We start from the raw sequence: 24695 nt of genomic DNA, 5'->3' as shown, positions 1-24695 counted from the left end.
GTCATGCTGGAACAGGAAAGGGCCTTGCCCAAAATATTGCCACAAAGTTGGAAGAGTGTCATTGTATGCTATAGCGTTAAGGTTTTCCTTCACTGGAATAAAGGGGCCTAGCCCAAGCCATGAAAAACAGCCCCAGACCATTATTCCTTCTCCACCAAACTTTCCATATGACACTGCCTAGGCATGTGACATGTATGTAGCTAGTCCCTAGTTCAACGTAATGTCTTGAACAAGGGCAAATGTGACATCCAAAATAAAGATGCCTAACTGAAACTGGTGAAATGTTAACTTATACAGCTAAAATTAGTAACCAAAAGGATCAAACATCAAATCAAACACACAGTGCCCTTATAAAAAACAAATGCACATCCTTGTAGGGAAGAATAAGATACATCTTATTATGTGCATCAAGTGGTACCTGGAAAGAGATTCTTACACATTGCACACAATTTACATTACTATAATAACTGATCCAAAAGATTTGTTTAACTATTATTTGAAAAAATATATATATTTATTGCCTTTCTACCTATATAAAACATGGTTGTTATGGACAGAGTCACATTGATGATACAATTCAAATGAGCTAAAACACACTTTGAATTTAAAAAATAAATTGCATGAATGAAACTACGTTCAAATACTAACCTCCACCCACCCCAAACAATTATTCTTCACTAGGTACATATATGTTTTGAGCCACAACTACTATTCTCAATATTATTATTTGTTGTATTTTCACCCCTCCCTAGGTCAATATGACAGATGTTGTAGCCGATCATGCTAGAGACAGAGGACAACTCAATATATTCAGATCAAGCTCAGTGACAACCCCCCTTTCTCCATCTCTGCTCCTTTCACAGCAGGACGTAGCGTGTGATACCTCCCCCTCGCTGTTCTCGCAGACGCTGGCAGTGACGCAGCATGCTGAGGATGCTCTGGAAGCGCTTGTCCACCTTCATCTGAGTGAACTCTTTAATATCAGCCTCTACAATGAAAAACAGACCTGTAGGGAACACAGAGGAGTAGTGTGATAGTTTGTTTCCATTAGTATGCAGGTTGTCCTAACAATGCCATCTGGGTTAGAGAAGATAATGGCCCTTGTTTAGAGACAATTACTCAATGCAATGACCAACCTTGTTGTGTGTCAAAAAACAGCAAAACAGAGAGCCTTCTTTAGAACAGAGTAGTTTGACTGAGGTACCTTTTGTGTCCTTGTTCTCTTCCTCCTTATATCGTTGATGAAGCTTGCGTGTGGCATTATTAAGGGTTTTTGCTGGCTGGTTCAAGATCTTGTACTTCCCTGTTACGGCTGTGTTAATGCTTTCCACAGCAGTGTTTAGCTGTTCATATGTCAAACGGCCTTTCATGTACCTAGAGAGAGAGAGTTACAGAGGAAAGATATCTTACAATAACAATAAAGAAAAAAAACTTTTAAATAAATAAAGCTGCATTGCAGTATGTGGATATAGTGCTGCTGAGGAAGACTCACTGAGGGATGGTATCAAACTCTGGGCTGGTGATGAATTCCATCTCTCTGATCTGGTTTTTGGAGGTTTTCCTGGTGTGAACCTGCTGGACTGCCTGCACATTCACAGGTCCACTCTGACCCGCAGACCCTATTCCACTGGGATATCAAAGGAGGGGCAAAAGAGGACAACACATTTACTTGGTTTGTACTCAGTAGCTTCTCCTCTGGGCTCCCAAGTGGCGCAGCAGTCTAAGGCACTGCATCTCAGTGTTAGAGGCGTCACTACAGATGCTGGTTCAATTCCAGCCTGTATCACAACCGGCTGTGATTGGGAGTCCCATAGGGCGGCACACAACTGGCCCAGCGTCGTAACGGTTTGGCCGTCATTGTAAATAAGATATTTTCTTAACTGACTTTGCCTAGTTAAATAAATAAAAAATTACATCCTCCAACACACACACACACTCCTTACTGGACTGCTGGCTGTCCCTTCCTGGGCATGTGTGTGGGCATGTTGTCCCTAAGGTTCTTTCCATCCTGCACATCCTCCTCAAAGAATCCCTCTAGTTCCTGTGAAACAAAAAACTAATTTTACACTGACATACAGTACAAATAGAACACTTAAAGATATTGCAATCCAGACAAGCTAAAAGGACCCATCTAAAAATGTATTGTGAAGAATGCATGAAATACCTTTAAATGCTTCAGTAGGTCTTTTTGGCGGCCAACACTTTTCTCAAACTGGTCAAGGAGTCCATCTATTGCAAGGATATCTTGTCCTATCTTCCCTAGAATGACCCGCTTGTCTTGATCTTTTGCTGAAAATAGGGAATAATTCATGATAAGTTTAAATTAAATATGCAAAACCATTGAGTTCCTGTTAGCTGAAATATATACACACACACACACACACACACACACATCTCAGTTCATCATACCAATTGTCCGCAGCTCCAAGACACGTCTTGTGGATGAAATCCTGTCATTCAAGTGCAGGGTTATATCCTCAAGCTCACAATGACTCATATTGCTGAAAAAGAAAATGGGAAAAGGCCCAGCTGTTCAATAAAATGAAAAAAGGCACAGGCTGGAAGACTTCCTGCTGTTCAGTCAACGTACATTTTGACATTTGAATCTTGAAGAATGCCTTAGCCTAAATGCCTCATGGGCTTATTAAATGCCTTCCACTATCATAACCCAAAATATAACGGTTCATATTACCCCATTGTTTGTTTTTGTTGTCGCTTGATGTCTTATGTCTCAAAAAACAAAGCTTCAGGAAAACAATGCCTTTCTAAAGACGTTACAAGTAACAGTTGCCAATAAAGAACGTATTTGAAGCTTTACAACATTCTTACAGTTGTTAGTTATATGTAAAGTTTTTTTTGGGGGGGGGGGGGGGGGGACTAGCCAGGAAGTGGAAATACATAGTCAACCTCCTCCTAGACTGTCAATCCTATCTAGCTCAATATATTAATTTTGAGAGTAGCTGGCTGCATTCAACCACATTGAGTTCAATCATGAACACTTACTGACAATTACGGCTGCTTCGCGTGATGTACTGTTGTCTTTACCTTCTTGCCCTGTGCCAAATAATGTTTGTACCATGTTTTGTGCTGCTACAATGCTATGTTGTTGTCTTATGTCTTTACGTATATAACATAGTGTTGTCTCTTGTCGTGATGCGTGTTTCGTTTTTTTTTTTTAACCCCTGCCACCGTCCCTGCAGGATGCCTTTTGGTAGACCGTCATTTTAAATAAAAATGTGTTCTTAACGGACTTTCCTAGTTAAATAAAGGTTAAATAATATTACTTTTTTTTATTTTTAAATGTAGTCACAACGATGGCTAGCTAAGTTAGCTAACGTTAACTAGCTAGATAGTTAGCTAGCTAGCTTATCTGAATCCACACTGGCTCAACCGCCCAGTTAGTCAAAAACACGTTAAAAATCCAAGTAACACTGAGAGTAACTTACCTAAAGTTATCAACTCGTAGTTGACTGTTTCCGAGATAGCTAATGTTCTGTTCTTCAACCTCCCTCACCCGGGCACGATTCGAATCTTACCGCTGTGTTCAGAATGATCACTGCTGCAACGCAGCTGCGCAGCCAACCAGACGGAATGCCCTGCCAATCTTTAAAACAGTAACATTTCCTCAGCCTCATGGCAACATTTGTAGAACAGCATGAGACTGGCTATACACCTGCACATGGTCTACCTGCCCCATGGCAACATTTGGAGAATTGCAGTAATTGTTTTCCTAAAACAAAATGTTTTCGTAAAATGTTTTTAATAATTGACAGGGGGGCTTGCGAAACTGCAGTACCCCACTGCAGCCATGGCTCTGAATACCCTGATAAATCAACAACCGTGAGGACCCCTCCAGGCGAACAGATAAAGCCCCAGTGATGCCTTCGGAAGAAGGAAAAGACAGCGGAAGAGTATGCGGAGCTCGAATGAAGCACACCGTCGAGCTCCAGTGGCAAGAAAACGTATGTGAACCCTTTGGAATTACCTGGATTTCTGCATAAATTGGTCATAAAATTTCATCTGAACTTAATCTAAGTCACAACAATAGACAAACAGTCTGCTTAAACTAATAAACAATTATATGTTTTCATGTCTTTATTGAACACACCATGTAAACATTCAGTGTAAGGTGGAAAAAGTATGTGAACCCTTGGATTTAATAACTGGTTGACCCTCCTTTGGCAGCAATAAACTCAACCAACCGTTTTCTGTAGTTACGGATCAGATCTGCACAACGGTCAGGAGGATCTCTATACTTTGCTCCGTTAATCTTTCCCTTGATCCTGACTAGTCTCCCAGTCCCTGACGCTGAAAAACATCCCCACAGCATGATGCTGCCACCTCCATGCTTCACCATAGGGATGGTGACAGGTTTCCTCCAGATGTGAAGCTTGGAATTCAGGCCCAAGTGTTCAATCTTGGTTTAATCAGACCACAGAATCTTGTTTCTCATGGTCTGCGAGTCTTTAGGTACCTTTTGGCAAACTCCAAGCGGGCTGTCATGTGCCTTTTACTGAGGAGTGGTTTCCTTCTGTCCACTCTACTATAAAGGCCTGATTGGTGGAGTGCTGCAGAGATGGTGTCTTTCTGGAAAGTTCTGCCATCTCCACAGAGGAACTCTAGAGCTCTGTCAGTGACCATCAGGTTCTTGGTCACCTCCCTGAAGAAAGCCCTTCTCCCCCAATTGCTCAGTTTGGCCGGGCAACCAGCTCTAGGAAGGGTCTTGGCGGTTCCAAACTTCTTCCATTTAAGAATGATAGAGGGCACTGTGTTCTTGGGGACTTTCCATGCTACAGAAATGTATTGGTACCCTTCCCCAGTCCTGTCTCTTGACACAATCCTGTATCTGAGCTCTACGGACAATTCCTTCGACCTCATGGCTTGGTTTTTACACTGATATAGAAACATCAAGAATGATCAATGGAAACAGGATGCACCTGAGCTCAATTTCGAGGCTCATAGCAAAGGGTCTGAATACTTATGTAAATAAGGTATCTGTTTTCAATTGAATTAATTTGGTAAAATTTCTACAAAACTGTTTTCACTTTCATTATGGGGTATTGTGTGTAGATTGCTGAGGATTTGTTTTTATTTCATCAATATTATAAGGCTGTAACATAAAATTTGAAAAGTCAAGGGGTCTGAATACTTTCCCAAAGCACTGTTGTGGGAAAACCTGTTTTGAGGTGTTAAATGGTAAAGTATGCGCTGGGAAAAGTGGAGTCTATCAGAGTGACCAGGAGTGGTCTTACTTTGATTAATTGTATTTCTTAAGAACAGTGGAAGATTGCAGTGAGCCTCAAAATAATCCTTACATCCAAAGACGTTTTGTGTTTTGAACTTCTGAGTAGAGCACCCGTCAAAGGACTCATCTCAGGGGTGACGACAGATATTCAGGTTGAATACCGGAAAGCATTCCTGGTGTGGTTGGTGCCCGTCGTCTGACCCCCTTGGTCAATGGAGAAAAATAATTAAGTCTGTCGGTCTGTTTGTTTTTTGATGAAGAGCAAATACCTACGCATGTGAAGCTTGGTTATGTAAGATACGCCGTAAGAGCTTTCGTTCCCAAACCACTGTAGTGTAAGAATTGTAAAGGATTTGTCAATGTTTTAATTGTGGGCAGACGGACAGAGTATATTGAAGAACAGTGTGTAGAAGGACGACGGTGTTTGTGGTGGGGATCATGATCCCGAGTTCCTGAGTGCCCTGTAAGCGTGAAGGAGATTGAGATGGCAAAAGTTTGAGCGGTCAATCGAATCTCCTATGCGATGGCAGTTAAAAGAATTGAGAAAACAAGTGATGCCAGTGAAGATATGGTAGTGGATGCACCACAGCCTGTGGTAAATGTTTGCTGCCAGTCAAAAGACACCGTCAAAAAGGTCAAAAAGGTGGATTTTGAGGAATTCATTGCCATAGTTATAAACTGTATGGCACACTCCTCAATGAAGTATAAGAAACTTTGTGGCTGCGGCAGAAACGTTTTTGGGACTTAAGTATTTTATCTGAAGACTTGCAAGGGGTACTGGCGCTGGAAGACCCATCCTCCCAGGTTTCCCTTGAGCCTGTATAGGGATCAGATCTGTTTTATTTTTTCACAGATTAGTTGTTTAGTTCATTTATTTTTTGGTCGTTTTCTTGTGGTATTTTGTTACATTTTTGGGAATCTTGTTTCCGTCCCGCACAGTATGTGGTGGTGGGATGCACAATAAATTGTGTGAAGGCCAATATACCATAGAAAAATATGATGCCTTCAGAAGGGAGGCCATGTACTCTGGTATCGAGTCCTCATCTCCTGACAAATAAAATGCATCTAGTTTTAGCCCGTAAAATCTATAATCAACTGTCAGAGACCATGTTCATTGGCAGGCAATATGAAAATGAACGCTGTTGTGTTGGTATGAGCATGCGAGGTACAGTATATTGTGGTTCATGTGAGTTAGGAGTGGGCAGTGAGCTCACTATCCTGGGACTGAGGCAGTCATGTCCTCTATAGAGTCCTTAACGCTCGATGACGTTCAATGTCCTGCAACATAAAGGTGACAATTTTACTATTGGGCATATAAACTCACATCTAGTGTATGAGCAACACAAGCTCAACGGAAGCACACAAAAAAAGCACATAGCCTGGGTATGGTGGGTAACGTTAGCAAAATGCTTGTGTGTAAACAGTTTCCCCCTCCTCACTGACCTTGTGACAGCAGTCCTCTCCCTGCCTATCATTATAGGGGTTGCATTCGATGTCGTGCAACATGACCATATAGGCTGAGGTCAGGTTGATGCCCAGGCCTCCAGCCTTCGTAGACATTAAGAACTCAAAGATGTCAGCTCTGTCTTGCACTGGCCAATTAAAATTATTCTACAAGAGGATGGGAGAGACTTGGGAGCTAAAGAATCGGTTTGCAGCCACTTATTCAAAACACTTCAGTCTGCATTACCAACATTCATCTTGGCCAAACAGTTAATCTCACCTACAAAACTCAAACCACCAAAACAATTTATACATGTCTCAAAATAAGCTCGTTCGACCATAACACTGGCAACAATTTTCACTCAGAAAGCATACATTGTCACTCATAACACACTGACCTAAAAAACACTAACAGGGAGCATTACATAAATTAACTTTTCTCTTTTAAGTTTGAATGATTTTTCACATAAATCAGTATTTCATTACAGAATAAGAATAACAGCTTTTCATTTGATTGACTATAGTATATATAACAAGATTGAATCAGAAATGCAGCAATTTGCTTCAATATACTTTTTTTTCTCTATATCTTTGCATATAGTAATTTACTTGTGAAAAATAAAAAGTTGAAACAAAAAACAAATTCCTGAAATTCCAGGGCTGCAATAATAATGACAAAAAACAACATGTATCACCGCCTGGTATGGCAACTGCTCCGCCCACAACCGCAAGGCTCTCCAGAAGGTAGTGAGGTCTGCACAACGCATCACCGGGGGCAAACTACCGGCCCTCCAGGACACCTACACCACCCGATGTCACAGGAAGGCCATAAAGATCAACAAGGACAACAACCACCCGAGCCACTGCCTGTTCACCCCGCTATCATCCAGAAGGCGAGGTCAGTACAGGTGCATCAAAGCAGGGACCAAGAGACTGAAAAACAGCTTCTATCTCAAGGCCATCAGACTGTTAAACAGCCACCACTAACATTGAGTGGCTGCTGCCAACATACCGACTCAACTCCAGCCACTTTAATAATGGAAATTGATGTAAAAAATGTATCACTAGCCACTTTAAACAATGACACTTAATATAATGCTTACATACCCTACATTACCCATCTCATATGTATATACTGTACTCTATATCATCTACTGCATATTTATGTAATACATGTATCACTAGCCACTTTAAACTATGCCACTTTGTTTACATACCCTACATTACTCATCTCATATGTATATACTGTACTCGATACCATCTACTGCATCTTGCCTATGCCGTTCTGTACCATCACTCATTCATATATCTTTATGTACATATTCTTTATCCCTTTACACTTGTGTGTATAAGGTAGTAGTTGTGGAATTGTTAGGTTAGATTACTCGTTGGTTATTACTGCATTGTCGGAACTAGAAGCGCAAGCATTTCGCTACACTTGCATTAACATCTGCTAACCATGTGTATGTGACAAATAAAATTTGATTTGATTTTGTATTGTATAATCACTTATACTGTACAGAACTGTGAAGGTTCTAGTTCTACCCCTCTCCTGCATTTGGCCACAAGTTCTCATCAACATCACATCTTATGTCTTTGGCGATGCATCTTGGAAAGTATCTTCTGGAATGTCTAATCCAACCCTGGCAGTCTTCAGGAGAAGTGTCTCCACACCCTGGCAGTCTTCAGGAGAAGTGTCTCCACACCCTGGCAGTCTTCAGGAGAAGTGTCTCCACACCCTGGCAGTCTTCAGGAGAAGTGTCTCCACACCCTGGCAGTCTTCAGGAGAAGTGTCTCCACACCCTGGCAGTCTTCAGGAGAAGTGTCTCCACACCCTGGCAGTCTTTAGGAGAAGTATCTCCACACCCTGGCAGTCTTCAGGAGAAGTGTCTCCACACCCTGGCAGTCTTCAGGAGAAGTGTCTCCACACCCTGGCAGTCTTCAGGAGAAGTGTCTCCACACCCTGGCAGTCTTCAGGAGAAGTATCTCCACACCCTGGCAGTCTTCAGGAGAAGTGTCTCCACACCCTGCCAGTCTTCAGGAGAAGTGTCTCCACAGCCCCCGCATTCATGGCATCCAGTAAGGACATCTGGTCATGTGGATGGTGGTCATAAACCTTCCACCTCCACGCTGAGAAAAACTCCTCTATGGGGTTTAGGAAGGGGGAGTATGGAGACAGGAATAGTACTGACATCCTGGGATGTGCAGCAAAACAGTCTGTGACTGCAGCAGAGTGGTGGAATATCACATTATCCCACACAACAACGAAGGTAGGGGAGTTTCCTGCCCCTCTCTCCTCCACTGGCACAAGTAGATTATGCAGGTCATCCAGAAAATAAATTAGCCTCTGTATTGTAGGAGCCAATGAGTGGTATGTGACACAGCAAACCATCATTGGACAGTGCTGCACACATTGTGATGTTAGCTCCTCTCTGGCCTGGGACATCCACGGTCAGCACAACGATGTGCAGTTTGCCTGACTTCCATCTCCATTACTCTCTAAAATACAGTAAATCCACAGTTTTACAGTACTTTACATTATGCATAGCTGTGTATGTACCCTGTTTTGGTTATTGGACAACTTCCCTGGACATATTGATACCGGAGTTCTTTCACACGTTCACTGCTTCACCCTTCTCTCAGAGAAGAGAGGCTGGTATACAACATGATCAATAATTGTGGCTCTTATCTCGCCAGAGACCACCGCTCTTGGTCTTCCTCTCCTTTGTCCTCCATGCATTCTCTCTCTCTCTGCCACTCTTCTTTCCCCACCAACCTGTCTTCCTTGATTCATGTTTCCGAACTAAATCATTCCGAAGCCATCTTCTTTTGTCTGTTTGGTAACGAGACTAAAAACAGGATACGTGAGTAGGCTTTCAGCTGAAATTGCCATCAGCTGTGTTTAGAATGATTAAATATTCTGCTGAGATTTTCTATATGTTTCAATCTGGTTACTGCAGAAATGCACAACCTTTGCCATCATTCTGTTTTGAATGTGTTTTTAACAGTTTTGGAAACAGCATTTGAAAACATGTGCTACAAATATATAGTTTTGCAGGTGGTGGAGTATGAATGAGAAAAGAGTTCATGGATTTCGGAGAATGTGGTCATTGAATGCATTTTGTGTGAAAGCAAATGAAAAATGATTCACAGATTGGTCCACATACACTTCTGTTTCACTGACTGTGTGAAGAGTTTTGACAATGTGACTTCAGTTTTGACCAATGCATGTTAGCAAATTTGAAAATCTAGGGACAGAGTACAACGCCCTGATTCATCAGACAATTCCTACCTGTCAGACATGGGTGTTGACCCATCCAATCGAATGTAGCGATGCTTCACGTGCTTCGGGAACATCTCCTAGAATGTCCAGCATCATGGTGAACTGGCTGAAAAGCACCACTCTATCCCCCTGACAGAGGAACACAGTCACTGTGATTAATGACTACTGGACTGGAGGGATCAGAGAGAAATGTGGTTGACTGCATGTTAGAAGAGGAAAAGCCAAGGAAAGAGTGATTGTGATTGAGAGCAGGGAAGAGATGGAGTGTCTGACAAAGGTAGAGGAACGGGGAATAAAAGAGTGACTGGTTTTATGGGGGGGGGGGGGGAGAAACCCCCAGGGAGGGCAATGGAGAAGGCTATAGCTGGTTCATTACAGGTGAGGCATACTAGCGCATAATAAAGAAGCTGTCTCCATTTGTTCAACTTCCACTCCACTTTCACACTTTGTTTTTGAGAGAGGTCAGAAGCTGTGTGAGCAGGCTGAGTTTTCCTGAGTCCAGGAGCATGTCTGTGTTCAGCTGACAGTCTTGTACGGACAGGTACTGCAGACAGAGCCGGTGCAGCTCAAAGTCTGTCATGACGTCCATATCCTCCTTGGTCAGCACTGGGTCTGCGTCACGGTGGGTCGGGTCAAGAGTCAAAGCAATTACAGACTGACCAAAACACACTGTAATACCCTTAGCTTCCAGAAGCCCCATCAACAGCAGTTGCTGTAGTGGTAGCAGTAGACGAAACAGCAGTTACTTTCATATTAGTGGTAGTGGAGGTAGAACTGCCAATAGCAGTTACAAACTGTGTTCAGGCTTGACCTTGAGCATGAGTCACTCATAGCAGTCAGTTTAGTAGTGGTATAATGCTACCGGTGCAGCAGTGGATGATTGACCATCTTTTTCAACTGTTTTTATTTATTTCACCTTTATTTAACCAGGTAGGCCAGTTGAGAACAAGTTCTCATTTAAAACTGCGACCTGGCCAAGATAAAGCAAAGCAGTGTAACACAAACAACACAGTTACACATGGAATAAACAAACATCCAGTCAATAATTCAATAGAAAAAGTCTATGTACAGTGTGTGCAAATGAGGTAGGATAAGGGAGGTAAGGCAATGAATAGGCCATAGTGGCAAAATAATTACAATATAGCAATTAAACACTGGAGTGATAAATGTGCAGAAGATGAGTATCATCCCATTGGTCAGTTCTCTCTCTGAAGACACATGGACACATGCTATGGTCTTAAATCAGTTAACCTGTGCATCTTAAAATTAAACTTGTTTGGCTTTTTAGGATTCCCTTAAGTATATTATCACTTTTCAAATGACCAAGATACCTTTCTCTCATTATTCCTCTCCCTAACATACTCTCTCCATTGGTGGATCCCTATAGCTTCTGCATCAAGGTGTTGTAGAGCAGCTGCTTCTTGTCACTCATGGCCCAGAATGTTGGTCATACACTAGACAACTTCTAAAATCTTAACTTACGTCAGCATTTCCCCCCTATGACAACGGAGAAAAGCATGGCAGGATCAACTGGGGAATCATTGTGTATTGTGAGCAGCCACGTCCTGGGGTTGAGGATGGACGGAATGAAACATTTGGGACAAGGAAATCAGGAAATGTGAGCACGTCCAAGTTGTTAAGATTTTAGAAGTTGAGCATATCTCCATTTTAAAATAGTACATTTCCTTCTTCTTCATTGGCTGATTGCTCCCAACTCATAGGAATCCCCACCCAGTTGACTATTTTAAGATAGTGGAAGCCCTCAATGCCAAAACATATTATATCTCTCTCTCATCAGTGCATTCGTAACAACCTAACCATTATGAAACTTCTATTCACTCAAATAAGCCTCATGGAGCAAATTAGCAATTCAATGTTTTGTTGACCAATTTCGACACTCTCTCATTGACCCCCATACAAAAATTCCTCACTTTGTGGATTTATTTTCGTGGACAGATTTTGGGCAGAGTAAAACCTATCACTTCACCTCTTCCTCTCTGCTGTTTCAACCAAGATGACCAATGAAAGCCCTCCCTCTCCCGGTGCCTCTAGCAATGTACTGATGTTGATGGCCAAGAGGTGGCAGTAGAGCAGCGAAGCTCATGTTCTTCAGCTCATGCTCGGCGTTCTGTGCTTTCGGGACAGGCTGCGGTCATTTGGCGATAGTCAGAGCGTAGCTGGCAGCAGACACACGGCAGCTCAAGGAGCCACACAAGGTTCCCACAAGTAGTCTGTGAGGCATGGCAACCACTTGACTACCATGAATAATGAATGAGTCACAGGTTCAGCTTACAAAGACCTTTTCAGGTTCATTCAAACGCTGAATATATTATCATTATTGGAGTGTTAGCAGAAACCTGGCTGGGGTGACTTACACGGCTGATGGTTTTACAAGATCTCCACTAATTCCCCTGGATATTTCCAGAGGCACTTAGGCTAAGTGTCTCGCTCAGAAGACACCCAGCAGTTAGCTAACACAGTAGGATGTGAACCTGTAGTTTAATAGACTCGAGTGTACTTCTGTGTATAGTCATTCTTACATAACCGATTTTGGACTTACGGGAAATTATTATGTTGTAGTCGACCCATTTGTTGAGAATATCATATCGAAAGAACCTGCCATCCTCCACAGACCATATACACACACACAATATAAATAGGACAATCTAAACTGAATCTATATTTGGGAATCCTTTCACTTCTGGTGACTTAAACCAACAGGTTGAAATCTGTATAATCAAATCAATGTTAAGCCTTAACCATGATGGCGACAGTATGATGTGTCCCACCACTCAGGTTGAACAGATGAGTCACTCACCATAGTACACCAGAGAAGCAAGACCGAACTAACAGCTGATTGAAGACGGGACAGCCGGGCATTTGTGCAGTTGACTCTGTTTCCATGGTAACGTGGATTCTTTACAATTGTTGTTCCTTGCTTTAACAAGGAAACAGGAACGAGATGGCCTGGATGGTCTTCCCCCAAACCCTGCCAACAGAAGACAGGAGGTGGTTCATTACAAACACTGATTTACAGAGACTGGATTGGCACAACAAAAAGAGAGCCCCGCTTCCCAATCACATTAACACAGGATTTCATCTGTTGTCATGCCATGTGTGCCGAGTCTCAGAGGAGCTGAAATAAACTGTTGGAGACTGGTCAGGAATAACAACTCGCCATTTCATCAGCAAGGATTCCACTCAGGTTGTTCTGGTATAGCAGAGTCAGACAATTTTGACCAATTAGCTGATAAGGCTTCAACTGGAACCAGGAGAGGTCAAAGTAACAGAAGGATGTGTGTGTGTGTGTGTGTGCGTTCAAAACTACCTATGTACATCAAATCAAATCAAATGTTATTGGTCACATACACGTGTTTAGCAGATGTTATTGCGGGTGTAGCGAAATGCTTGTGTTTCTAGCTCCAACAGTGGAGTAATATCTAACAATTTCACAACATATACCCAATACACACAAATCTAAGTAAAGGAATGGAAGTAAGAATAGTTATTTCCGGCTGTATGTAATAACACAAAAATGTTCTGGACTAACAATGTAAGGAATAATACATTAAAAAAACTAAATACTCCATAGTTTACCAAGAACTAAAAGCAAGGCAGCCCTCTCTGTCGGTGCCATTATCAATTATTTACATGTATTAGATTGTGTTTGTCTATGAAAATCATTCTACATAAATATCTGAATGTGTATGTCAATGAGATTAGTATAAAACCAGCAGCTAAACCCACTTGCTGTTGAGGATCTCAGGCTGTTTCTGGAAGCCCTTTGTCCCTCTCCACCGCTTGAGTCACGTCCTGCATCATCTTGTTGGTGATGTTCTCACACTTGGTCAAGAGGCTGCGCGCCACGTCCTGTTCCCTCAGGACCACACAACAGCCCTGCACCAGGTCAGTGGAGAGGCCGTTCCCTCCGTCGAGAACAGCCACCTGAGGGTACACACACACTTTAGACCAATTAGCTAGTAAGGCTTCAACTGTAACTTGGAGAGGTCATAGTAACATAGGGAATTCAGTAATGAATCACGATGAAAAGAAAACTGTGTGTGGGTTCATACAGGTTTTTTGTGCCACTCACCAGATTCTCCCACTCGTTAAATAGGCGAAGCTCGACAATCTTCTGGGCCTTCTTCACAGAGCAGCCAGAGATGAGACAGCTCAACCGGCGATGCCTCCTGGAAAAACCAGAGGATCTGGCCCTTCACATTAGACCCTGTTCCAACCTCCTGATCTGAGCCTGAGGCATCCAAGTTCCATCTCCATGCCCTCAGCAGACACATCAAAGTCATCACTGGCCTCATCCTCAGAGCTGGTGCCTGGATCTGGAATGACCTTCCTCCTTTTGTCTGCTCCTTCGGGCAGCCTATTGAAGGTCTTAATTATGCTCCCATTGGTAGGCTTGTGAGGTAGTGATGGGGGATAACCAGGGAGTTTGGCTGCTTGGGCTGCCTGGCTTGCTGAGGTTTAGGGGGGAAAACTAGCTGATGATGATGCCTGGGTGTCCTCTTGACTGGACCTCTCTAAGGAATGAAAAATAATCAGTCTACAGGACCTGGGAGGGAATTTGGGCTACCTATTGCCTCAAATACTTTTTTCTCAAATAAATCAAATTGATGCTATTCTTTTAACATATGAAACTATAGGGCTACAAGACAGCAAAGGATTTAACTAGTTAACCGAAAATAATGTACATGTTTTTGTTTTGTATAAACAGGCACACATAACAGACACATACACATGCACCATGAAACACAAAACTCTCACCCTCCTCTGAAAACTTGCACAGTGCTTATAGGATTTCCTCAAAATGTCTACCATGCTCCAGAAGTGGTTCTCTAAGCTCTTGTGTGCATGCAAGATAAGACCAATAGACACCGTTGTAAACCAAAAGCACACATTTTTTGTCAAAATAATTATTCATATGCAGCTCCCACATTTCAAACAATTTTGGTTCACATTTGCCAACATTTGGGATATTGATGAATGTGTTGTGGAACTGCAGTGACAGAGAACACAGGCACTGTAGAGAGGGATTCTACAGCCTTAGTCTGTAGAATGGGGAACTTAGTCTGCAGCTCTTCCAGCTGGGCTCTGGACCCTCGTCCTCAGAAACATCTGTTTGGTTGGACAAAAACACACTGGCGCGTGAATTCCGAAGGCAGACAGGCCAATTAGAGTGTGAGCTCCTCCCCACGCAAGCCTACCCCTCTGTACTGGAGATGACAAATAACAAATGAACAAGCAAGATGGCAGTATATCATCTTGGTCAGGGAAATAAACCACTAACCTCAAGGTCAAAACTCCAGGAGGGGCACAGGGCTCTTGTGCATTTGAGCGCGGCACTTTAGCCAAATGACTTCAGTAAATCTCTAGCTCAACACAGATGACTCACACATCAGGTGTAAACTGAGTATGCACCCCCACCCTGGTTTGGGGCTGTCATGGAGGCTGAAGGAGGTATTGGACTGCAGTCAGGTGGACTCTAGGACCGGGACGAGACCAGTATTGTAATATTTTTTCCAACGCACAAATGTGCCACTGGATTACAACATGATGTGTGTTTCCAGCATTAGGGCTGTTTTCCTAAAGAAGTTAAATCTGCTTTGTGTTTTGTTTCCTTGCCTCGATACCAACGAGTATTGCGATACTGGTATGGTCCTGGCCCTAGTGGACTCACCACTAAATCTTCCTGGAGGGCTGGTTTCTTGCTGGAGTTGGATGCCCCACTCTCCTGGGAGCTGTTACACACCTCTAGTCTCCTCTTACGGGCTGGGTCTAAAACAGGACATTAAGGGGGGCATATTAACACACCATGAACATCACCACACTGTCTCTAGTTTGTGTTGCTGGGAATAGAAACCCCAGAGATGAATTGCACTTATCTCAGTGCAGTTATCTCAACTTATCTTTCATGTTTACGTTTCACTAACTCATTGAATTCCATGTCACAGAACATGACACAGCAGACCCCATCCCATTCCATAGTATTGATCAAAGAAAACGTGAGCTCTGGTCACATTTTCCTCAAAATCTTGAATAGTGTGTGTACAGTATGTGTGTAATGTGTTTGGTATAAGATCCCCCTAATCGCTTGTACATGCTTTGTGTTGAAGGTATGCTGCAGATAAGAGGACTGATTTCCTCAGCCCTGTGTAAACCTAGAGTGATGAGGTCTGATTTACAGTATTTAGATGAGTGTTACGTCTATGTCAGGGTTTCCCAAATACGGTCCTGGAGCCTCCACTGGGTGCACTTTGAGTTATTTTGCCCTGGTACTACACAACTGACTTAAATAAGGGGTGGCAGGGTAGCCTAGTGGTTAGAGCATTGGACTGGTAACCGAAAGGTTGCAAGTTCAAATCCCCGAGCTGACAAAGTACAAAATTTGTCGTTCTGCCCCTGAACAGGCAGTTAACCCACTGTTCCTAGGCCGTCATTGAAAATAAGAATTTGTTCTTAACTGACTTGCCTAGTAAAATAAAGGTTTACATTTTTTTTTTTTTTTAACAACTTTTATTTAATCATCAAGCTTTGATTATTTGAATCAGCTGTGTAGTGCTAGGGCAAATACACAAACGTGTTGTTCGAGCTAAACAATATCTTGAAATCAAACAATCCAGCAAACATGACCGTTCGTTGTCAGTAAGAATCACAACCTACCTAGCTAATGGATCTTTCACCAGACAGGATTTCAAACGTTATTGTTTTAGATTGATGCTGATTAACTAACGTTAGCTATCTAGCTTGCATTCCGTATATTGAGATAGAGTAACCTGCTAATGTCGACACTAACTACTGTACGTGCACGTGAATTAGTCTGCCTCTGACTAGTAAAATAGCTAGCTACATCCTTGCCATCAGGCGTCCTCTTTACTGATTACATACACATATGTAGAACGCTTAGTTCCATTAATTGCAGATAGCTAGCTACAACCTTGTTTCCGCTGACTTACAAAAACAGCACGTGGTCAGACAGACCAGCCAATCAGAGACAAGTGCGCATTGCGATCTCGTGCAACAACAAAAAAATCACAATTTAAAGGGATAACACTCAGTAGGTGACACATTAATTACATTTTATTGAGCACCTTGGACAGCTCCAATAATTTCAACGATTTGGAGTCACTGGTGCATAGGTGCTTTTTCTAAACTGGAGATGCCTTCTCTGACATAATTCAAATGGGTTTGGAGTTTTATTAACCAAGTACTGTAAAATGATCCCTATAATAGTCTATTTTAACCACATAGCCTAAACAGGCTGCCAGGATTCAGATCATTCGGGATTCAGAAAATACAAGATACAGTTTGAGAGAACAATGATGTTGGATGTTTCAAAAATACACATTCACAGTCTATAATAATGTGTGGTTGCAGCAGTACCCGATACGTGTGGATGATTGGGTTCAGGCTTTGCTTTATGGCTCCCCAGATGCTCAATTTCGAGCAGTTGCCTATATTTCCTCCAGGTGACATAACTCCTCCACCCCATTAATAACACCGCTACCAGCGAACACATCAATCTGAGGATTGAGACGGCTGCCCCCAGTCTGGCTGGAATGCAAGTCACATGGTCTGTGAATGTAACCAAGATTAACAGGCACAGACCATGTGAATGAAATCTCCAACATCTTGAGTGGCTCAATCAGCACATCAGCTACGCATTGGCTACTATCGATTGATAAAATAATAATGAGTGGTTTTGAGCGATCCAAGGAAGAATAACTGCTGCTGTAATTGTAAATCATCTGGACTAAGCAACTAGTCAACCTATTACTTTCAATGTTCAAGAGAAGGCTACAATATTAGCCCTAGTAACCCACACTTGATCAATTGAGAGGTTTGGTTGATGAAACAATCCACTGGGCAAAAAAATGGTTGAATCAACATTGGTTCCACGTCATTTCAACAAAACAAATATATGTGATGACTTGAATCAAGTGGAAAAACTGATTGGATTTGCAAAAAGTCATCGATGTAAGGGAATTTCACGGTAGCCAGTGGGCCCATTCAAACCTACCACCGCCAAAATTATGTGGTGGCCTATCTATATCAGTAGCCTAAACTACATCAAATGGACAAAATATGTTTTCATTATTATTATTATCTCTTACATTCGATACCAGCCTAAAGTAGTGCATGCTGATAAAAGGCATAGCAGATTTTTTTATCAGAAGAATATTGAATGATGGGAAAACTCCTGAACAAGATATGCTATCTTTTAGGCTATGTATTTGTATTGATTTACATTACGTTAGTTGTTATTTAATGACAATGGATATAAGAGTGCATTTTCAATGTAATCCACGTTTTATTGACATATCCATTTATAAGAGCATACATAATGTCTAAGTCACAACCACATAATATGAGTCGATTTTGCACTTTTGATTTTGTGTAAACGGTAGGCTATCCCACTGGTATTTTACAGTGAACATCAGAGTGAACATCATAGAGACCTCCCATGTAGGCTCCCACGCCTAGGTTATGTGCATATGTAATATGCCCTCAATGAATTTTTTCCCCTTATCTCGGTGTTCATACTTGAACAGTCTCACTTGTAAGACATTGTTTTTCTCTACTGACATGCTACTTTCCTTGAATGAATATTCGAAAAAATTTTGCTACCTTTTCAATGACGTCAAGACGGTTGTTTTGGTCCTGTCTATCCAATTGGAGCCATCACTTACATTCTACAGGAGCCGAAATGGGTCTAATCTTGCTCGGTAGCTGTCCTCCAGGACATACCACAACGCCCTTCGGCGGGTGTATGGTGGTACCCGACTGCTGCTTTAAACAGCAGCACTGACATGGAAACCCCTTTGCAGTTGCAGAACGATTTCCTTCAAGAGCAGCAGTTCCAGCATCACTGTAAGTACCAGCACTACTGCGGACCAGAGGAACGGCTCACTAAGGAGCGCAACCAATGCTGCACCTGCAATAACTGTACATGTGATGCAAGGAAAAGCCTAGTTTTTCGCGGGACGTCGCCGAACACTCAAGGAACTTTAAGGACGCCATCCGTAACGTATTCGACGCAAGGTTCTCAGTTTAGCGTCTGTGAGTTCACGCCCTCCAGTCATGGTAGTTCATCCAGACATCATTACCATCAGCAGTGCCACAATCGGCAGCGGGGCAGCCCGAGCAGCAGCCACAGAGACAGTAACTCGTATAACGAAATAGCCATGAGTAGCTGCAGATACAACGGCGGCGTAATGCGACCGCTGAGCAACTTGAGCTCGTCCCGCAGAAACCTACACGAGTTTGATTCCGAATCCCAGCCTTTACAACCAATCTCTACCGCAGATGCGTCGGACACCCTAGCCTCTAAACCGGAGAACAATTCCACCACCCTAATGCCTTATGCATCGGGAGACGGAGGGGGTGGATGTAACAACAGTGGCAGTAAATCGGGTAAAAAGAAGAACCAGAACATTGGGCAAAAGCTTGGACATAGAAGGGCCTTGTTTGAGAAAAGGAAGCGTCTCAGCGACTATGCTTTGATCTTTGGGATGTTTGGGATCGTAGTTATGGTTATAGAGACTGAACTCTCATGGGGAGCCTATGGAAAGGTGCGTAACTCAAACCCGGTAGGCTGCAGGTCCATCTTGGTCAGAAGGATTCATTGACTGGCATGTCGAGTTTACCAGGAAAAACCGCAAGTTACATTTTTTAGGGATTTAAACCAGTAGTAGCATAGTTGACTTGTTTTCTTTACACATAAAATATTTAGACTGTGAAGACTTGACCCATAAACCATCTGATCAGCCATAACTTGCATGGCTGGTCTCTCTCTTGCAGCCTGGTCTCATAGACTAGACACAAAAATTGGTATGATATGTTACGTTTGGTGTGTTTACATAAGACAGATGGATACATAGGGTGATCGGTCAGGGTGAATGGGTGGGCATATAAAGCAGACCTCTAGAAAGCTAACCCCTAGCAACCGAAAGGTTGCGAGTTTGAATCACATCATGGACAACTTTAGCTAATTAGCAACTTTTCAACTACTTACTGCTTTTAGCTACTTTGCAACTACTTAGCTTGTTAGCTAACACTAACCTTAACCCTATTAGCTAACTCCTAAACTTAACACTCAACCATAGCCTAGCTAATGTTAGTCAACTAGCTAACGTTAGCCACCAAGCCACCTAACTAGAATTCGTAACATATCATACGTTTTTCAAATTTGTAATATATTGTACATTTACAAGGTCGAAATATTGTCATATTGCAAATGTGTAACATATTGTGCATTTGGAAAATGTGTAACATAATGTACGTTTTGCAAATTCGTAACATATAATACAAATTGTAATTCTTAACATATCATATGAGTGATGGACATCCACAAATGAATACATACCATATGAAACGTAACATATCATACTAAATGGAGTGTCCCGGGTTTACATACCGAATAATACAAAATGCTTTGAGACCAGGTTACTCTTTGAGCCAAGTGGGTTTACAAAGTCCATTGACATAGTGACACATGATCTCTCATGCATTAAAGGGATGTCCTCTGTTGGCCTTAAAGGAAAACTCCACTCAAAAACTATCTTTTGGTATTTTTTTCATTAGTTCCACTGTTGATACAGTCCCAAAATGTTTTGCATGTCAGCATTCAAGTTTTCAAGATATAGATCTTTCAAAATAAAGAAAGTGTTACAGTATGATGTGCTTTGCTAGGCTTTACTAATATACTGTAGCCTTGTACTATATTGAACTAGCGATGTGCAAATCCAATATATAGGCCTACCTTACAGGAGTTTCCTGAAATGTTAATGATTCAATATATAATAGCATATTTCTATTTTGTAAGATACTGTTTGTTGCATGAATGCATGTGTTGTTGTATTACTATTGTTATTTCTCTCTTTACAGGAGTCATTGTATTCATTAGCTCTAAAATGCCTGATAAGCCTTTCTACAATCATTCTTCTTGGTCTGATTATCATATACCACGCAAGGGAGATTCAGGTAACATGGTTATTCTTCATGTCATTGTCATTCACATCCCTTGAGCGGTTAGCTGTGGTTATAATAGTGTCATCATAGAGTTATTACACATTTGCTATCCAAGTGTACCATGCTGTCAAAGTGCACAGTGAGAAAAAGTATGAACATCTATGCACTCACTACTGTCATTCCTTGCTCTGGATAAGGGCATCTGCTAAATGACTAAAACATTTCTTATCAGTATGAGTGTGAGTTTGCAGAATAATTGTATCCAAGACATCCAAACCAAATCAAATTTCATGTACACATATTTTGTAGATGTTATCGTATGTTCAGCTAAATGCTTATGTTTCTAGCTCCAACATTGATGCGATAAGTCGATTTAACTGACTTCACTGAGTGCAATTACTCTGAAATGAAATGGATTATTTCTAAATTAAGTACATTTCCTCCTTAGCGGATGACATAATCTAATTATGTGGCACTGAAAACTTAAACGGACTTATAAATACCTTCATGAGATGAGTTGCTTTATCATAACCAAAATACTATTTCTCCATTGTTTGTATCTCTCTACCTATTGCTCCAGGTTTTTCTTATCATTGGAGACTTTCTAAACAAATAGCTTCAAAAAATGAATTCCTATGTTGCTCTAATGGAATGTCATTCCTTGCCCACTCTGATGGTTTATGCTTATCTAATCTGGAGAGTCTAGCTCTAAGAAGTTGTTATTCCAATGTCTACTTCAGTCTGTTATAATTTCTATTTCATTTGTAGTCTTTTAGGTATTTGTGATTTCAACAATAATTGCTAACATATTAAAACACCCTAACAAGAAAGGTATTAATACATATGAACATATGTTGTAACATATTCAAACACCCAATGAGAAAGATCACCTTATTAATTGGAGAATACTTATTCTAATTTGTTTGAGAATCAGTGGGTAGAATAGGAGCAGCAGCCAAATCAATATTTTACTATGATAGTGGCTGGCACTTGCATCTCATCTCAAGATTGGCTCCTGCATCTTCCAAACCTTCAGGGGTTAACTGGTCTGGATTGTCAGCTTCCTTGAATGGTTCGAGCACTTGGACAAACTCAATTTTATGACCTTGCGTCAGAGCATTGTTGCATTACTTAATGTTTTTTCTTCCTGCAATTCAGCACTTATGTCTCTCTCGGTTGTAGAACCACTTAATTCAAATAATGAATGGTGCTCCCTCAATTGTGTGGCTTGTCGAGAGGTGGACATATATTACGGTATTGTCAGGAACCTATTACGTTGCTCCACCAGAGTCAAATTGACCAGAGAAGAAATACGTTTGCCTATGCCAAACTTTTTTTTTTACCATGCTGAGGCTGCATAAAACCCCTTTTTATGTTGTCTCCTTTCTTTGAAACAGCGAGAAAACATGAAGGCTATTTACATGATTTTCAAACACCATTGTAAAACAAAGTAGATAAACCTCATGTAGCGATAAAGATTATGTGCAAGGAAAATCCTTGCAAAAATATTCGACTGAATATTACTTGTGTCAAGTCCATGAAATAATCATGCTTTTCCTCATGACTATTTTTGGGTTCAATTTTGGAGGAGAATTCATATTGGTTTAGCTTGAGGGATACAGTGTGTGAATAGGCCACTAGTTCATTACCTTCTGTATTGTTGAATTACAATGGCCTGTATTCATTAGCCTCTTTGTTAAATTTAGGGCTTACAAGCCCCAGAGGGATATCAATCATTGAAACAGCTCAACAGTAAAATGTGTCTCCTTTTCAAATGGCTTACTGTAAAACTTAGAAAATGGCCTACTGTAAAGTTTTAAAATTGCCTACGGTAAAGTTTTCAAATGGTATACTGTAAAGTTTTCAAATTGCATACTGTAAATTTTCTGTAAATTGTAAATTTGTAAATACTGTAAATTTTCTTTGCAAGAGATGATAGAAACGCGTCCTGATCAATACCATATTTTGATACATAACAAAACCATTTACATTTCCTCAGCAAAGGTTCTCTATTGCTGTGTACATAATATAATGTAGTGTAAGCTTCCAAGAGGGTATCCTTTCCAGGGTTCTCACTTTCAGGTTTCAGCTCTTTGGTTTCAGCCCTTAGTGTTTCTGTTATTTAATAAACATACTGTACATGTCATAAACTAGACTTCCTTGAGTCAACCAATTTGCTGACCACATCAAAGGGAATGGAGTATTTTGAATGACTATTACGACGATAGAAAAAGCACAAATACGCTGAGGGGTCATTATTAGAAATATCAGATTGATACATTTTATGGGATACATTCAATTATTCGATTTTCATATCTTCCACAGTCTTATTCAGACTGGTATATGACTCAATATAGCAATTCTCACCTTGATTAGTGACACTCACTTAAACTCCATATCTGCTGTTATTGCTGTTTGCAGCTATAATATTACTCAATACTCTCCTTAGTCAGTTGATTGTGACCCCACTCAATGGCACTTTTATTGCTACTTGCAGCTGTATCAGTAGTTGTAGTATTGGTATATATCTCTACCTAGGGAATCCTCTAACCAGGATTTCTGGAAAACTAAGGAATTTATTGAAAGTTCTCAGAATTTTCCAACCCTATCTCTACCACAGAGCGTGCACCCTATCCTGTCCTCTCAATATTGGCTGTTTTCCATCCTCATTAAGATAGATTATTCATGCCCATCCATCTGTACTCACAGATGCCTGTCAAATATAGAAGCATAGTTCAGACTGAAGAGAGGTGCCCACACGCTGCTCAAGTTCCTTTGAGGTGATTTACTTATCCAAACTGTACAAACAGGGAAGATTTGACTTCTACACTTTTTTGGCTGCTTAGACAGTATAGGGACACACCTCTTGATTTTAGTTTCTGTCCTCATGGTGTCGGAAATATCCTTAGGTCAGTCTGAGGACAGCTCTTGGACATGGGGAGGCTTCAGGGACATGTCTTCTAGATTAAAGGGATTCTTCAGGATTTTGGCAATGAAGCCCTTTATCTACTTCCCCAGGGTCAGATGCACTAATGGATACTATTTTTATGTCTCTGCATCCAGTATGCTATGAAGGAAATTTGAGGTAGTTTTGCGAACATATGCTAAATAGCGTAGCGCAATGAATGGAAGTCTATGGTATCTACTAGCGGGCTAGCAGTTACAATAGACTTCCAGTAATTGCGTTGAGTTCATCTGACTCTGGGGAAGCAGATAAAGGGCTTCATTGCCAAAATCCTGAAGTATCCCTTTAAGATGGCAGTGATCGGTGACATGGTGCATTATTAGCATTTCTCTCCATCTTCCTTGTGTGATGTCTCACAGTTCAGAGACCCTCAAGACTCCTCTCCAATTAGAAGCCATATCATGTTTTTATAGACTAATATTCTGTATGTAAACGCCAGCAATCAGCTAACAAATGTTGTAGGGCATGCTATTTCATGTTGAAGGGATGATACCAACGACATACATCTTTTGGTGACAGCTAGCGATCTATAATAATTGCGTTGTTTGTTTGCTCTGCTGTCTGATCCGGTGGCAGTCGGTGCCATTTAAGATGAGGGAGGATGATTATTTTTCTTATGAGCATGGCCTTATTTCTATTACAGCATATTGGATGACTGTCATTCAAATTCTATTTACCCAGCTCAATGTAACATCAATAGGTTTAGGCTAATTCATGATACTCAAAGTTTTCCTATACACATTGTAAGGGATTTCTTCCATTGACGGAGAGGCGGA

The 24695-nt window shown here is 41.4% G+C and overlaps 2 protein-coding genes across 4 annotated transcripts in view; one reads left to right on the top strand and one right to left on the bottom strand.

Annotated features, from left to right (window-relative positions):
- Positions 1 to 490: 490 nt before the first annotated feature.
- Positions 491 to 16947, bottom strand: ska1 (spindle and kinetochore associated complex subunit 1). 2 transcript variants are annotated; one of them, XM_031802390.1, is made up of 13 exons: positions 16647 to 16947; positions 15664 to 15761; positions 14751 to 15468; positions 14065 to 14506; positions 13719 to 13916; positions 12790 to 12960; positions 3447 to 3604; positions 2410 to 2501; positions 2165 to 2289; positions 1944 to 2041; positions 1493 to 1627; positions 1205 to 1374; positions 491 to 1006 (listed from the first exon to the last, which is right to left on the bottom strand). In XM_031802390.1, the coding sequence occupies exons 8-13, from the start codon at positions 2495 to 2497 to the stop codon at positions 858 to 860; spliced, it is 765 nt and encodes a 254-aa protein (XP_031658250.1). In that variant the 5' UTR covers positions 2498 to 2501; positions 3447 to 3604; positions 12790 to 12960; positions 13719 to 13916; positions 14065 to 14506; positions 14751 to 15468; positions 15664 to 15761; positions 16647 to 16947; the 3' UTR covers positions 491 to 857. The 2 variants fall into 2 exon arrangements, with proteins under 2 accessions (XP_031658250.1, XP_020313179.1); XM_020457590.2 differs by lacking the exon at positions 14751 to 15468.
- Positions 16948 to 18645: 1698 nt separating this feature from the next.
- The window catches only part of kcnn2 (potassium calcium-activated channel subfamily N member 2), a 30704-nt gene continuing 24654 nt past the window's right edge, over positions 18646 to 24695 (top strand). Inside the window, exons 1-2 of one of the 2 annotated variants that reach the window (XM_031802385.1) lie at positions 18646 to 19555; positions 20871 to 20966. In XM_031802385.1, the coding sequence (XP_031658245.1) occupies positions 18794 to 19555; positions 20871 to 20966 (858 nt within the window). In that variant the 5' untranslated portion in view covers positions 18646 to 18793. The remainder of the gene's footprint in view (positions 19556 to 20870; positions 20967 to 24695) is intronic. The other variant, XM_031802384.1, reaches the window with a different exon arrangement.

Source organism: Oncorhynchus kisutch, linkage group LG23 (assembly GCF_002021735.2).
Source record: "Oncorhynchus kisutch isolate 150728-3 linkage group LG23, Okis_V2, whole genome shotgun sequence".
Lineage (NCBI taxonomy): Eukaryota > Metazoa > Chordata > Actinopteri > Salmoniformes > Salmonidae > Oncorhynchus > Oncorhynchus kisutch.
Note: the sequence above shows the minus strand (reverse complement) of the source record. Positions and strands in the feature narration are given on the sequence as shown.

What these genes read in the sequence shown, in the direction of transcription:
- ska1 (XM_031802390.1), bottom strand. Translation starts at nt 2,497, where the DNA reads ATGAGTCATTGTGAGCTTGAGGATATAACCCTGCACTTGAATGACAGG. An exon ending in ACCTACTGAAGCATTTAAAG is followed by an intron (nt 2,042 to 2,164) that starts GTATTTCATGCA and finishes TTTGTTTCACAG; the next exon opens with GAACTAGAGGGATTCTTTGA. An exon ending in AAGGGACAGCCAGCAGTCCA is followed by an intron (nt 1,628 to 1,943) that starts GTAAGGAGTGTG and finishes TTGATATCCCAG; the next exon opens with TGGAATAGGGTCTGCGGGTC.